This window comes from Mustela erminea, chromosome 18 (assembly GCF_009829155.1).
Source record: "Mustela erminea isolate mMusErm1 chromosome 18, mMusErm1.Pri, whole genome shotgun sequence".
NCBI classification, from domain to species: Eukaryota; Metazoa; Chordata; class Mammalia; order Carnivora; family Mustelidae; genus Mustela; species Mustela erminea.
The window spans coordinates 21,867,967-21,884,634 of NC_045631.1; the positions used below are offsets into that span (position 1 = coordinate 21,867,967).

The 16,668-nt window shown below is 43.8% G+C and overlaps 1 protein-coding gene across 1 annotated transcript; it reads right to left on the bottom strand.

Moving 5' to 3' along the window:
* Window positions 1-1,787: 1,787 nt before the first annotated feature.
* On the bottom strand, window positions 1,788-12,926 carry C18H17orf75 (chromosome 18 C17orf75 homolog). Its single transcript, XM_032321585.1, has 10 exons — window positions 12,571-12,926; window positions 11,759-11,839; window positions 10,797-10,922; window positions 9,487-9,630; window positions 9,180-9,237; window positions 7,572-7,691; window positions 6,592-6,656; window positions 6,103-6,239; window positions 4,502-4,605; window positions 1,788-3,973 (listed from the first exon to the last, which is right to left on the bottom strand). Exons 1-10 carry the CDS (start codon window positions 12,708-12,710, stop codon window positions 3,758-3,760), a joined length of 1,191 nt encoding a protein of 396 aa, XP_032177476.1. The 5' UTR covers window positions 12,711-12,926; the 3' UTR covers window positions 1,788-3,757.
* Between the last annotated feature and the right edge of the window lie 3,742 nt (window positions 12,927-16,668).

A 16,668-nucleotide genomic window follows, 5' to 3' on the forward strand; every position in this document is an offset into this window, starting at 1 on the left:
GGTCCATGGCTTCAGGTCAGGAACTTCTCTGCCTGCTGTCCTGCTGGGCGCCCCGTCTTGCTCTTCTCCTCTAACCTAGATTCTAACGGGAGATTAATATCCTACTATCATTGGAATGATCTTTGAAATATCTAGGAACTTCCTTCTCTACCCCAATAGTCTATTATTTAGGTCTTTCGAGGGGCAGTCAACGCCTGAGGATCTTGAGGAAGGGATAGGAAGGTTCTCAGGGTAAAAGAACAGTTCGCAAATGGAAGAGGAGAACAAGAGGGGCGTAAATGCCTGGTGAGTTTAATAGTCAAATGGGCTTCAAATGGACACAGTCTGAGAAAGTGAAGTTTTTTCCCAGCTTTTCTAAACCGACGGCTGCATACATGGGTTTGCTATTCATAACCGTTAAATTTCATTGGGGGATTAAACAACCTTGTTACACGGAGCACGGGAGCTGTTCCCCATAATGTTGTCACATCGATTTCCTGTAGGTCATTGCAAAACAGTTCTAAAAGCTGCAGAAGGCATCCCAGAGCCAACTTAAGAGTACAGCTCAGGCTCAAGGTCAAAGAATTCATTCCTGCTTCACGTCCCTGGAGGGAAAAATCAGGGCCCTGTCTGAGGCCTGGTGCACCTCCCAGTCAGTTCCAGGCTCCAGTAGCTGGGGCACTTACATGCCAGCACCCTGGACAGCCAGAAGCTGTTTAGTAGCTTTGCCTTTGGCTTCCTATCACTTCCCCCTTAACTTTTCTGCTTCCTCCTTCCTACCAGAGCCTCTTTCTCCGGTAACTTCGTGAGACAGTGAATAGGTAACCCTAAAGACAGTTTACGGATTACTTAGTATGTGCTGGGCATTGCATAAGGCATTTTCTGTGGAAGATCCTCATTTAGTGCATGGCTACTTGGTGTGAAATGGTATCAGTATGCCCATATTTACACGAGGGGCAGGCTTAGAGAAGTGTAGTGACTCACGGGTACCTTGTGGCACAGATTGATTCGCACTGTGGTTCCCAAGTTCATGCTCTCACCCCTCTGCTGTTTGTGTGGGACTTTTAGGGCACTAAACCTGTGAAAGGGCCAGGGCGTTCGTTTCAGGACCCAGTCTCACTGCATTAGTAAAGTAACGGATGTTGGAACATTGATTTGGTGCTCACTTAACAGGATCTCTGCTTTATCAGCCCTTCTAGAATAGTTTTCAAGCAAATCCATAGCTATTAATTCATGGCCGCTCCCTATCACCACTGACTTCCGAAATCTAGCATTTATGCCATCTCAGAATGATCTGAAGTCTGGGTCACATTTAGGAAGTTTAGCACTTGCGGGACTAGAGCTGCCCTCTTACACCTCCAGGTAGAAGGACTTCATTGATGCCAGGGTGTGTGCGGGCGGGGGTAGATCTCCATCACTAAGAAGACACATGGTTAGGAAAACGTGGTCCTCGTCTTGTTTCCCGGATGCCTGCAGGCTTTCCTAGCATCTGGTTTAAGTGCGTCTCTGGTGAAGGACAGGCGTTGTGTCATGGTTAATAATGAATGAGAGTGAAGGGAAGTGATTTGGGTTATTGAGTTCTAGGTGTGTAACTTCCCTGGACAATGAATAAAACATCGTGATGGAAATTGCCCTCACACCCTGCCTGACGCCTCCTGCCAGGTGCCAAAAGGTGTATTCCAGGAGGGGATGTGATTGTCTTCAACAGATTCCTTAGCGTGACAAGTATGATCTCGCCCCAAACTTGCCGCACCTTCATAAAAATGTCAACTTGAGAATGGAGCTTGTTAAACAAAAATGACTCTTGATGAGAAGCTAGAGTGGTTTATTATTATTATGATTATTGTTACAAATATAATTACAATTAAACTGAGGCCATTTTTGATAACATGACGAACATATATTTCCTGTGTGTAGAGCACACAAATAATACATAAATGTATTCCACACCTGAACAAGTCCTTTTTAAAACTTTAAAAGTTAATACGTTAGCTTATTAAAATTTGAATACAGTCCATGTTTCTGGTCATGAGCTCTTTGGGTTTCTTCTCATGGCCAACAGGATACTTGATTCCACGTCACCATTTTCCTCACCTACAATAGTGATGGTTTGTCACAGACTTGTAAAAAAAGACTATATGGTAACACAGGGTAACACAGGGTACTGTGGCCTGCACCACAAAATATATATTTAGAAGTTCATGTAAGGAATAGCTAATGAAACTTTGACTATATCCAGAAATGGCTTGAAGCAGGTAATACATTTACCTTAAAATGCCATTTACATCACGGACTGTTGAATGAAACGTGAATTTGAAAATGAAAAATATGTTTTTTTGACTCCAAATGTTGATGTCCTAATGTTGTCTATTAAAAAATTGATTTCTAAATGAGCAACCGAGTACATTAGAAAAAGTCAGATTCAAGTGTAGTGCCTTGGAATTGCTTATTTCCCATAGTCATTCTGAATTTAATGCTATAAAAAATGCTATGTGGATTTTGTTTTCTACACTGCCTACAATCCAAGTTATTAAAATTTAAAACCATATGAGAGCCTTTATGAAGATCCTGAATTGTATTTCTCATTAAAGGAAAAGAAATGGCTTGGTGAGTCATGTCCCCAGACTTCTGTAGAAGAGAAAGCATAGGCCATTGTCAGTCATTTTCAAAGTTAAAACTCAGCACTTATGTATGAGTTTAGGAGAGGATTTTTACGGGCTTGTGTTCCTCTGAGCATTCTGAGGGCAGTGAGAATAAGACTTCTGATCTTCTAAACAAAAATCATTATCAAATGGATTTATTAAAGAGCTTTGCAGAACAAACTGCCATCACGAGTGTAGCTACAACTGGCTTCCTTGGGAATTATAAATGGCTCTAGCTGAGGACCCGTTCAGTTGATTCAGAGTAAAACAATATGAGGCTTGTAACAAATACACAGAAAAACCTAAAATCAATGAGTAACTCTGATATGAAGAATCTGTTTGCATTCTTTGTTACAGTTTGCTTGTAGAATTTAAGTACCTGGTTTCTTTTTTAACACTCTTGTTGGGAAACTCCAGCACTTTCGACAGAAAAAGAGAAAAGAAAATATAGGCTCCTGGCAAGTAGCTGTGAACAAATGAATGAAGAAAGGGGCTGGGGGCCACTTTGGCAGTAGCTTTCTGTCAGAGATGATGTTTTGTCTTGAAGCTTATGCATCTAATTTAATGCCTTACACACTCATGATTTGTGTATTGTCTTCCAAGCTGGCTCTGTCATCCATGCCATAATCAGACAAAAAAGAAAATCTATCCAAGCACCCACAGGATGCACAAATCTGTCTCTGAAATGGTGTCACAGCGCTAATCTGTCCTGAGACTAGGAGGACATTTTTTTTTTTTTTTTTAAAGAAGCTATAGTACATGGAGAAAGGAGTGTGACAATTTTTCTGGGAGGAAAAATTGCTAAATACTGCAGCTAACTCTTTAGAGAAGCCACAAAATTACCTTTCAAGACTTCTGAGCCTCAACCCCCTGAAGCCTGGAATTTATGGGGCCAGCAGTGCGCTAAAACGCCACGACTCTAACACACACACACACACATCTAAGGCTCAGTGAAAAATGGTCCTCGGATTTTTATGACTAAGTAAGTTAAATTTTAAAATTACAAAATGAAGACATCTAGAATGTGTTTGAAATAGTCTGAATTAGCAATCCTATGGACAATTACAACGACCGCAGTTTCAAACACCAAGGCTTGAAGGTGCAACTTCACAATACAGTTATCTTAAAACATGTGATCAAAAACTTTGAGCGAGAGCTTCTTTCATAAATTCTTCAAGGACAGCCACCACGTTTTTGGCTTCAGGCATTTCTTCATGTTCTACTTTAACAATCTTCAAAAGGATATCTCCACTACCACAGTTCTTTAGGAACATGTAACATTTAAACAAAGCATAATGATTCATTTCTGCCTGTCGGATAAATCTCTTCAAATTATTTGTGTCTTGTATGGCCTAGAAAAAAATTACCCAGTTAAATACGTGTTTAGTGAGATAATAATGAAGCCTGAAAAATCTATCCTATCCAGCTGAGAGCTTGACATATGTTGCTGAGATGTTTGCCTTTTATTTTAAATATTTCCATCATTCTTAGGGCTAATATGCTTTGCCCTTGGGAGAACACAATTTCTTAAATACCTTTAAAATCACCTAAATAAAGTAACAACACTCCTCCCCATCAGAATTTTGAACCTTAGGCATTGAACCAGTGCTTTCCAACTAAGATACATCACAAATTAGAAGATAATCCCAAGATACAAGCAAGCATTCAACCCAATTAATTGGAAATGCAATGATAATATAAGCAGAAGCTCCTAGAAAATATAGTAAATAAAGTAAATGCCTTCTGGGAATTCTAGTTTTGAGAATGTCCTATTTAATAGACATCACAGCTGTAAAGCAGATTTGTTACTCTGTCATCAGTACTAACGAAAATTGAGACAAAAATGTTATGTGGCATTTGGCACGTAGCCAATTAATTACCTTTAGTTTAAAGTTCTCCAGTACTTGTCGAAAAAGAAAAGGGTTACCTCCTTCAGTGCCATTCAAAAAAGCCTGCATCCACTCCTCACAAAACCGGTTGCTTCCTATGAAGTATTTTAGAAAAATTAAATAAATAAAACTGAAATTCTACCAATACAAAGGTTCCTTCCTTACAAAGCATAAGACATTTATTTTCTATTTGTTACTTATTTATCTTTAATGGAGGTGTAACTGACATCCAACTTATTAGTTTCAGGTGTACACCACATGTATCTATTGTGATTTTCTTTCTTTCTTGGTAAAAACATTTACACTGTATTTTTTTTAAAAGATTATTTATTTGAGAGCGAGACAGAGAGAAAGAACAAGCACATACAAGTGGGGGGAGGGGCGGAGTGAGACTAAGAGAATCTCAAGCAGACTCCCCACTGAGCAAGAAGCTGGACACAGGGCTTGATCTCATGACCCTGAGATCATGACCTGAGCCAAAATCAAGAGTCAGACGTTCAACCGACTGAGCCACCGAAGCGCCCCACTTAAGAGTGAATTATTTAAGAGTTCTCTAATGGTCTAAAAAAATAATCTATTTACCACCTGGCTAAGAAATACCAAATGGTTGAAGCCCTGAGTTGTGTCTTCCCCATCATATCCCCTGCCTTTCCCATCAGAAAGGATTATCATTCCCACATATTTCTTTCAACTTTTGTCAATTTTTTAAAAAAAATCTCTAAGGCCTTTATAGTATTACTTTACATAGGTTAAACTTAATGTGTTTTTCTTTACTGGCTCTTTGACTAAATAGTATGCTTCTGAGCTAGTCTGTGCATTTTCACTGCTATATGGGACTCCACTGTATGACTACAGTTTTTCAGTTTTCTTTTTTTCTTTTTTTTTTTTTTTAAAAGATTTATTTATTTATTTATTTATTGGACAGAGAGATCACAAGTAGACAGAGAGGCAGGCAGAGAGAGAGAGAGAGAGAAGCAGACTCCCTGCTGAGCAGAGAGCCCGACGCGGGACTCGATCCCAGGACCCCGAGATCATGACCTGAGCCGAAGGCAGCGGCTTAACCCACTGAGCCACCCAGGCGCCCTCTTTTTTTTTTTAAATTTTAAAGATTTTATTTATTTATTTGACAGACAGAGATCACAAGTAGGCAGAGAGGCAGGCAGGGAGTGGGGCGGGGGGAAGCAGGCTCCCCGCCGAGCAGAGAGCCCGATGTAGGACTCGATGATAGGACCCTGAGATCATGACCTGAGCCAAAGGCAGAGGCTTAACCCACTGAGCCACCCAGGCGTCCCACTTTTTCAGTTTTCTTGATGATAGACATTTGCATCCATTCTTTGCTATTTAAAACAATGCCTTTCTGAATATTTCTGTACTTGCCTCCTTACATACACATACAAGAGCTTCTCTATATACATAGGAGTGGAACTGCTAGGCATGATGGGATTTCTGTGGTTCTAGAATTGATAACTGTTTTTGGTGAGTGTGAGATAAACAGGTACAAGTGTACAAGGCAAGGGGGATAAATCTGTATGATGTGTTCTCAGGGCAAAAATAGGCTCCCACCAGGAAGGCTGCCTTGGGCTGTGGCTCACCTGCATTGTAGAACTGAGGCTGGGAGCCGCTGCAATCGATGACCACAGGTTTATGTGGCTCCTCGGTCATGGCCATGCACAAAGACGTCATGGTGCCTTCATGAATAAGGCCTTGAAGACTGGCCACACTCAGAAACCTGCCGCATAAACAAGTTCTTTTCCACACAAAGTATTGCAGGGTAGGAAGGAGAAAACAAATTCATTCTGCAGTGGGTGGGAGGTTTGAACATGTACTATCAGGCTTGCAGTGAAGAAGGTTCCCTCCTTACAAAGCCTTTTTTTTTTTTTAAAGATTTTATTTATTTGACAGACAGAGATCACAGTCAGGGAGAGAGGCAGTGAGGGAGAGAGGAGGAAATAGGCTCCCTGCCCAGCAGAGAGCCCGATGCAGGGCTCGATCCCAGGACCCTGGGATCATGACCTGAGCTGAAGGCAGAGGCTTTAGCCCACTGAGCCACCCAGGCGCCCCATTACAAAACTCTTCTTTACCTGTTAATGTCTCTCTTTGTCTTTTCATCTGATTCTTTAACTTCAACAGGAGTATAACTCAGAGCCTATGGGAGAAAAATAAAGCCTAATTGATACAGGATTCTACTTTTCCTTATGGAGCAGCTACTCGACAGTAAAAGTCAGCTTCCCCAATCAGAACCACACTGGAACATTCTTGACGGGCACTACCCAGTGCTCTCCAGAGCCTTGTTCGGTGGCTGCCCAACGACAGCCTAAAACCTGGCTTTATCACCCTGGTCTCATGGGACCTTCCAGTTGCATCTGAATTTACCCACCACATATTTGAATAAAAACCTGTCCATGTACTCTAGCCTTCCCCCATTGTCTGGATATTTTGTGAATTTTTCATTTTTTATCCGGACCTTTTTTTAAGTAATCTCTACCCACAATGTGTGGCTTGCACTTACGACCCCAAGATCAAGAGTTGCATGGTTTACTGACTAAGCCTGCCAGACACTCCTCTCTGGACTTTTTATATAGTTAAAATTCACTTTGGGTTTTTGTTTTCTTTCTCAAATTGTTTTGGAAATTACGCCTCTCCCAGATCACTTCAAAAGTATTATTTTAAAATGTTTTATCCTAGGGGCACCTGGCTGGCTCAGTTGGTTAAGGGTCAGACTCTTGATCTCAATTCAGGTCTTGCTCTCAGGGTTATGAGTTCAAGCCCTGCTCAAGCTGGGCATGGAGCCTACTTTAAAAAAATAATAATAATGTTTTACCCTATTGGGAAGATTTAGTATTTGCAATTCCACCTGAGTAATGGAACTTTCTAGATCTCAGTAAACAGAACGTGGTCTATTCTGATTACAAGCATAGTTTGAATGAATATTCAGCGGCGAGGGGGAGTGTGTGTATGTTCAGGTGTTCAGAGTGTTGAGAGAAAGTGAGTATGTCTTTAATCCAAACTCTGCCAAAGTGACTCTCTATTAAAGAAATGCTTTTGTTTAGGCGATACTTACAGCATGTAGCAGAAAGGTAAGCTTCTCCTGAAAGAGAAGAACCACCCTTTGGATTGGGCATACAACATCCTCAAACCAGCTGCTCAGGTAGGATTTTATGTGGTTCTCCAGGCCGCTTTCCTAGATCAAGAAAGAATGTCATCGCCTTTAATATAAGCATTCATTTTAGTAGACTTAACATTTTCTTCTTGATATTCTTGAGATTTTTTTTTTAAAGATTTTATTTATTTATTTGACAGACAGAGATCACAAGAGAGGCAGGCAGAGAGAGAGGAGGATGTGGGACTAGATCCCAAGACCCTGGGATCATGACCTGAGCCGAAGGCAGAGGCTTAACCCAGTGAACCACCCAGGTGCCCTGGAGATATATATATATTTTTTAAGATTTTCTTTTTAAGTGATCTCTACACTCAAGGGGGGCATCAAACTCATAACCCTGAGATCAATAATTGCATGCTCTATCAACTGAGCCAGCCAGGTGCCCAAGGAGATATTCTTTTAATAATCTCTATCACCCCAGCCCTTGGTAGTGCCTGAAACACCCATGCACGAGCTTAGAGGGGACCTGCTAAATGGCTGAAGGAGACAGCTCACTCACATTCCAATAGGATCAGAGAAGGACACACCCTAATTCATCAAAGCACTCCAGCCCACTCCAGCTGTCAGACATGCTGCCACGATTGCTGCCATGAGCACACCTGGCTTTCTAGGCTATACAGCTCACTGGGGACTAGTAGGAGAGCTCTACTCTGGGAGAGCAGCTCCCCCTCGACTCATTTCCCTGGCACACTCCTATGCTAGCCTTTTTTCTCCCACAGAATCTTGTAAGCACATGACAAGTAAAAGGAATTGATACCACATGTAATGGGTAGTAAAGTTAGAAGAGTTACGACTTAACAACTACTACACGCTGAATGTGTAGTTTTTTAAAAAGGTATGGATAATTTAATCAATATGGATGTGACTAGTTTGCGAAAGATCGACTAATTAAAAAAAAATGGAACTTTTCTACAAATCTTTGATGTTGGTTCAAGGACAGTTATACCGTTATATAGCATGTCTTTGGTGCCAGAGGCTTTGCGGACATTAATTCTGACCAGAACCTAAGTCATGTGAGCCTAGAAATCAGGAAAAGAGCGTCCTCTTTCTCACTTGGCATGTTACCACATACCCTGAATTGAATGGAATCCATTTTTCCTGGATACAAAACATTAGAAGCAGTCTTGTGAAACTTAGAGCAGTTACAGGACTATGTTCCCTGCTTCCCTTAACCAGCACCCTCCTATTAGCCCACAAAGCAGTACATTTTTAGAATTGGGGTGTCTTTGTGTCCACCTGTGTGATTTTAGATTTTATTTATTTACTTGATAGGCAAATCACAAGTAGGCAGAGAGGCAGACAGAGAAAGCTGGAAGCAGGCTCCCCACTGAGAAGAGAGCCCGATGCAGGGCTTGATCCCAGGACCCTGGGACCATGACCTGAGCCGAAGGCAGAGGCTTTAACACATTAAGCCACCCAGGTGCCCTACACCTGTGTGATTTAATAAGTAGAGCAGTTATACTGTGTTTATCCTCTCAGTATTACCAATTAAATCTTCGATCCCCTTACCTCACGGTTCATGTCATTTTTCAGCCCTTGAATATACTTGTCCAGTTCAAGCCTGAAAGTACGTTCTTAAGGAAGCAATAAAGGGTGCATCAGGACAATGTTTTATCTCTCAATAGGATACATAAAATCTTTCAAATGATGCAAACTGTAAATTAAAACATGCCAGGACAAACTGGCGGTATGAAGGTATGAAATGAAGTAAATAGAGAAGGGGTAGAAAAGCTCTTTGGAGGTTGGGAGTAATCCTCCTCCTCCTGGCTTCCCATGTTTTCCTTCCTGATATCCTCGAAGACCAAAGAAAGGATATAGCTCAAGTCCTTTTTCAGACCCTCCTAGAAAACAGACCACATACTCTGAAGCGTTATGTTCACAGTCCACTGTTGCTGCTTCAGGAAGCAGTTTTTCTTGCTGGAAAAGACAGTAATAACAACCAACCCGGGATTCTGGAATCCTAGAAAAGACAAGACAGTGAAATGTATTATTGTGCTAACTCGTGCATCTAGTTGTTTGTTTTTTTTTTAAAACACCATTTATAGATTTTATTTATTTATTTATTTATTTATTTGACAGACAGACAGCACAAGTAGGCAGAGAGGCAGGCAGAGAGAGAGAAGGAAGCAGGCTCCCCGCTGAGCAGAGAGCCCGATGTGGGGCTCGATTCCAGGACTCTGGGATCATGACCTGAGCCGAAGGCAGAAGTTTTAACCCACTGACCCTCCCAGGTGCCCCTCGTGCATCTAGTTTTATGGACTGCTCCAAACCCTGGTCATCTTCATTTGGCAATACTGTTAGATTGCAAACTAGGTCAGAACCTCCTAGACTTCTCCTTGGTTTGCTTGAAACAGCAGAGGAAAATTAACACGTACCATTATGGGCTTTAGCGAAAGCAGCACCTGGAATTTCAAAAGTGCCATTTCTTTGAGTTCTCCTCTCTTACGTAAAAAACTCGTGCAAGTCTTATTCTCATTCATAGTATATCCACGTTTAACATAAATATAAGCATGTTCTCTTTCTCCCCCGAAGCTTCACAGATCACTGAAGCTCCAAGCAGATATGACATGTTAATCCTGGGGCTTTATCTTTTGGCTGTGGCTTCATACTCCTGAGGGGACTTGGTGGCAAAACCATACTTCTAAAGTGAACTACAATCAAGGGGTATGATGGAAAGATGGCTGAAGTGAATGGAGGACTCCTATGACTAAGCCTGAACTCCATCAATGTGACCAGCTTTGTGACCTTAATGTCTTTTTTTTTTTTTTTAACCTTCATGTCTTCTCATTTATTTGCCCATCTAAAAATGGAAGTAAGAGTATCTGCTCTATGGCCCCTTTGTAGAGAGAATGACATCAAAGTTTGTGAAAGCACTTTACCAACTGTAAAGTATGCACTTTTAGTTTTGGTAATGAACTTATTGTCCCAAGTACAAGACTAAATAAGTACGCTTAGGTGGCAGAATCTGCCGTTCACCAAATTCCATTCCACAAATGTGTGTGTGAGACCCAGCTCGGCTGGGCCTAGCTTTACAAGCCTAGTAGGACCTGATCTTTTGCAATTTCTCCTTCCTTCTCATATTCAGCTCAGATTAAAAATTCCAGACACAGCACATTTTACACTTACCTCAGCTCCACAGATGCAACATTACCCAGCCCTTCAAAGACTGCTCCCTTAGAAAGACGCTTAGCAATGAAACTGCGCAGCTCTGGTTCCACTTCCGATGGCAGATTAGTATCCACCAAGGAGAGGCTTGACAAATGAGAGACACACATTCCTTATCAGTGGACTATACATTCACACCTCGTAAGTCAGAATATGACTAACAGCCAGAATCTCTTTAAGGGTTTGACAAAGCTTTTTATAGGACTCCTGTTGGGGAGGCTTCTAGATGTGTATGTCCCCAAGTATGATCTACCTCCTCAAACAGTTTAAAGTAGTCCTATCTTCCCAGCTCATTCTCTCTAGTATTATGACTCTACCGGGACCCCTAATCAGCCCTGACCTTACCTCCTTTTCACGTTACCATCACACTATTAAGACACCTAAAAAATTCCTTAAATCATCCGTCATCCAGTCAGTGGACATATTGTTGTATTATACCCTACTTAGCATCAAGTGCTAAGATTCATTCATTCATTTACTAAATATATACTAAACGTCTCCCCTAGTTATCTCTCAGGGTGCCAGGTAGGGAGACATCAATGTACCAAAGAGACAAAAATCTCTGCTGTCCTGGAGTTCACATTCCAGTGTGTAGCAACGCAGCTCTGAAAGAAAACTGAAGGCAGGGAAAAGGAGCATTTTAGATTTCTTTACACTCATATGACGTTGAATATTTAATGCAGTTCCAATCAAGATCGACTGCTTCTGGCTCATCACCAGGGGCCCTACGGGTATTTGGATCTGCCCAGCCTTGAGTGAGTGAAGGAAGGAGGAAATCCAGATGCAGTTCCTAGGGGACGGGTGGGCTCGGTGGTTTGAGTCGGGGAAAGCTGAAGGGAAATAAGGTACCCACTAATATCTACAAGACTGAGACGCACAGAAGATCAAAGCACACACGTGGGTTAGGGGCGAGCTGTTTTTACCTGAAATCATCACCAGAGGGCGTTTCTGCATTTGTGCCGCTTGCGCTTCCCTCGTCACTGTCCCCTCGCTGTTGCGCCGATCTGCACATCACAAAAGCAATGCCGCTATGAGTTATGGGCTCTAACTCAAGCGCGGTATGGCCCCCTCCCCGCCGGCAAGCAGGGTGAGAGGGTACAGTCCACTGAAAATGCTGCAGGTTAGAAGGGCGTCGATCCTCCACTGCCTACCCTAATGACAGGGAGAACCCATGCAACGGTGCGGACAAGAGCCCCTTCTCTCTCCAGGCCGTCTAAGGGGTGGAAGAAAGGCTAAATTAAACATTCACAAGAGTCGAGGGAATTTCCTCTAAAAACCAGACTTTCCAGGGCCAAGAGAGCTCCAGGAATGTCTGCCCCGACCGAGGAAAAGGGGGCAGCGGGAACAGAGGGCAATCAGAGGGTGGGGTGGAAGTGTGGATGCGTGGGGTTAATGGGAGAAAGTGGGGCGGTACTGACAAGGAGGACGGGGTGGAAACTGACATTAATGAGTGGGCGAGGCGCTGCGCCCAACAAGGGCAGGGGCGACAGGAAGGGGATGAGAAGTCGAGAGGGACAGCTGGAGCGCAGAGGCTTAGGAGGGGCAAAGTCCAGGCCGGTGGCCCTTAAGAACGGCGTGAGGTTAGGGGGCCCTTAGGGCCAGAGACTATACAGCTGGGCGAGGGGAAGGTCTTTGCGAGCTACCGGGGTTGGGATGCGGGGCCGGGGCGCAGGGTTGGGATGCGGGGCCCGGTGGCAGGGCCAGGACGGGACCCCAGGGACGCTGGGTGCTGCACCTGCTTCCGCGGTAGCTGTAGAGACAATAGTGGCTGCTGGGTGGCGGCTCGAGTCTCCGCTCCTCCGCGGAGCCTCCCTCCTCGCTGCTCTCTAGCTCCTTTTCATCCCCATCCAGAGATTCCTGCAAGGAGGGGAGCATCGCGGCGGCGGCTGCGGCGGCGGCCTCCGAGCGGCCCTGTGTTCCCGCCAAACCGCTCCCCCGCTGCCGTACAGTCCTCCCAGGCCGGGCTCGTGCGGCTCCAAGCCTTCGTGCACCTGCGTTCCGCCGGTTTCCCGGAGTCGCAGGCGGGGAAGCTGGCGGCCCGGGGCGGGGGCGCTTTACTCCCCGCAGGGGCTAGTCCGCGTGCGGAATTACCTCCCGCGACTCTTTCACCGTTTCTCTTTTGACTCTCTTTTCTCCTCTGGCTATCGTCTAAGACGTCCAGGAGACGTAATAAACATAGTACAATTAGCTAGCCACCTGGGAAGAGATGAATGGGCCCTCCGACTACCCTTCAAGTGCGTGGACACGTACTCATGTGCACCAGATTGATAAAAGATAGAAAATTTATTTTTAGGGACGCCTGGGTGGCTTAGAGGGTTGGGCGCCTGTCTGCCTTCGGCTCAGGTCACGATCCCAGGATGCTGGGATTTTGAGCCCCTCATCTGCTTCCCTGCCTTGCGGAGAGCTTGCTTCTCCCTCTCTCTCTGCTTGCCCTTCCTCCTGCTTGTGCTTTCCTTCTGTGAGAGCACGCACAGGCAGAGAGAGGGACTGAGGGAGAGGGAGACAAGCCGGGACTCCCTGCCCAGTGGGGAGCCTCACCCCTGGGTTGACCCTAGGACCCCAAGATCATGACTTGAGCCAAAATCAAGAGTCAGAGGCCAAACTGACTGAGCTACCTGGGTGCCCCAAATGATATGACTTTAAAATGCCCACTTCCAGGTAAGAACATGGGAGAACTTTGAAGAGTCTTGAAAAAGGCCTCTCTAAATATTTAAAACACTTAGAAACCACATGGAAAAAGAAAAATCTTTTAGGTAAAAACGAAACTTCTGTGCCACCTGAAGTCAAAACACAAATGACCACCCAGGAAAAATATTTGCAACATATATATATATATAATAGATGAAGGCCTGTCATTTGTCAATAAAAAGAAAGACAATAGGCAGTTCATAGAAGATATAAAAATGAGTATATAAGCAAATAAACTGTTCAATTTATTTTTATTTATTTTTATTTTTTTATTTTTTATTTTTTTTTAAAGATTTTATTTATTCATTTGACAGAGAGAGATCACAAGTAGGCAGAGAGGCAGGCAGAGAGAGAGAGAGGAGGAAGCAGGCTCCCTGCCGAGCAGAGAGCCCGATGCGGGACTCGATCCCAGGACCCTGAGATCATGACCTGAGCCGAAGGCAGCGGCTTAACCCACTGAGCCACCCAGGCACCCTCTTTTTATTTTTTTAAAAGATTTTATTTATTTATTTGACAGATCACAAGTAGGCAGAGAGGCAGGCAGAGAGAGAGGAGGAAGCAGGCTTCCCGCTGAGCAGAGAGCCCGATGCGGGGCTCCATCCCAGGACCTTGGGACCATGACCTGAGCCGAAGGCAGAGGCTTAACCCACTGAGCCACCAGGTGCCCCTAAGCTGTTCAATTTCAAATGAAATTGGTGACATATTGTACTGCTTTTCACCTGGCAGATTAGCAGGGATTTGAAATACCTTGTGCTGAGCTATGTAAAGAAGCATTCTCCTAAGCTGTTGATAGGAATAAAATTAATACACATGGTTAATTTTATTTCGTTTATTTTTTTCAGACTTTATTTTTTAAAGTAATCTCTACATCCAACATGGGGATTGAACTCATAACCCTGAGATTTAATAGTTGAATGCTCGGGACACCTGGGTGGCTCAGTGGGTTAAGGCCTCTCTGCTTTTGGCTGCTGTTGGTCCTGATCTCAGGGTCCTGGGATTGAGCCCTGCATCCAGCTCTCTGCCCAGCAGGGAGCCTGCTTCCCCCCCACCCTCTCTGCCTGCCTCTCTGCCTACTTGTGATCTCTGTCTGTCAAAAAAAGAAAAAAAAAAAAGTTGCATGCTCTACCAACTGAGCCAGCCGGATGCCCCAATATACATGATTTAGAAAGGAATTTGAAAATGTCTATCAATATTTCATTTTTTTTCTGTCAATATTAAAAAAAATTTTTTTTAGGATTTTATTTATTTGACAGAGATTACAAGTAGGCAGAGGCAGGCGGGGGGGGGGGGCGAGAAGCAGGCCCCCCACTGAGCAGAGAGCCCAATGAGGGGCTTGATCCCAGAACTCCGGGACCACGACTGGAGCCGAAAGCAGAGGCTTCAACCCACTGAGCCACTCAGGCGCCCCTCTATCAGTATTTTAAATTCACATACCCTTTGGCTATCGGTGCAACACCAGGATCTCATCAAATGGATACATTTATGTAAGTGTGAAAATACAAGTCCAAAAATATTCCTTGCAACGTGGTTTAAAATGAAAAACTAGATAATCTGAATGTTGGTCAATAGAGTACTGATATAAATTTTGGTATATGCACTGGTAGGCAGAATAATCACACACACACACACACACACACACGCGCGCGCGCACACACACACCCTGCCAGCATGTCCACATCCTAATCTCTGGAATCTGAGAATATGTTACCTCGCATAGCAAAACGAGTCTGCAGGTGTGATTATATTAAGGAACTTGAAATGGGACAATTATCTCGGATTATCCAAGTAGGCCCAGTGTAACCATAAGAGTCTCTGTAAGGAGGAGGGAAATCAGAGAGGAGGAGGCAGTTGTGATGTAGAGAGACTGAAGTGATTTGGGACCACAAGCCAGGAATTTGTGTATCCTTTAGAGGCTAGAAAAGGCAGTAAGTGATTCTTCCCTAGAGGCTGCAGAAGGAATGCAGGCCTGCCATTTCAGACTTCTGATCTCCAGGGCTGTCATATAATAAACTTACGTTGATTTAAGCCACTAAATTTGTGATTTTGTTATGGCAGCAATAGGAAACTAATACACATACATACCAGAAGACTATGCACCCATTAAAAAGAATGAATCCGAATGAGAATATGTGCACATATAGAAACACAATCCAGTATTTAAGTTTTTATTCTGGCAACACAATTGAAGGAGACAAGGCATGCACATGAGAAGGGCAGAATGTAATTACTGACAAGAAACTAATGCAGACAGATGATCTTAATGGAATCTCATTACTGACTTCTTTTTCTTTCTTCCATATCTTTTGTTTTTAAAGATTTTATTTATTTACTTGCTGAAGAGAGAGAGAGCACGTGGAGGAGTGCACAATCAGAGGAGTGGCAGAGGGAGAGGGAGAAGCAGATTCACTGCTGAGCATAAAGGCAGACTCCCACTCCATCCAGGACCCTAGGATCATGACCTGAAGGGAGGGCAGATGCGTAACCTACTGAGCCACTCAGTCGCCCTGATCAATCTATAATCTTACCTGTTATTTTATATTGTTTTCTCCAGCTTCAGTCTTAGAAACCACTGTAAGAAAAAGGCACTGGGCGGCTCAGGTGGTTAAGCAACTGCCTTCAGCTCAGGTCATAATCCCAGGGTCCTGGGATCGAGTCCCCTATCAGGCTCCTTATGCAGCAAATAGCCTGCTTCTCCCTCTCCCTCGGCCTGCTACTCCGCCTGCTTGTGCTCGCTCGCTGTCAAATAAGTAAATAAAACTTAAAAAAAAAAAAAGAAAAAAGAAAAAGGCTCTGACTGATGTGCAGAAGCCTTCATAGGTTGGCCTCTACCTCCCCCTGTGACTTCATTTCCTATCACTCTCTCCCTTGCTCACTCGGTGCTGGTCACATTTCCTGCTGTTTCTCAAACACTTCAATCCTCCCCTCCCCCCGCCGACCCCCGCAGTGTAACCGTCTTTTAATTTGCGCTTCTGTCTGGAATGCCCCCAGATATGTGCATGTCTTTTTCTTATCAGTTTTCTGCACAGATGTCCCTCCTGAGACGGAAAATGCCCTGTACAAAACACATCCCACACAAACCTCTCCTGTCATCCCAGCAGGTCTCTATCATGTCCCCTAATATTGTTTTAGTTCTTTTCCAGTGCAC

What these genes read in the sequence shown, in the direction of transcription:
- C18H17orf75 (XM_032321585.1), bottom strand. Translation starts at nt 12,710, where the DNA reads ATGCTCCCCTCCTTGCAGGAATCTCTGGATGGGGATGAAAAGGAGCTA. An exon ending in GTTGCATCTGTGGAGCTGAG is followed by an intron (nt 9,631 to 10,796) that starts GTAAGTGTAAAA and finishes TGTCTTTTCTAG; the next exon opens with GATTCCAGAATCCCGGGTTG. An exon ending in TTACCTTTCTGCTACATGCT is followed by an intron (nt 6,657 to 7,571) that starts GTAAGTATCGCC and finishes TTTCTCCCATAG; the next exon opens with GCTCTGAGTTATACTCCTGT.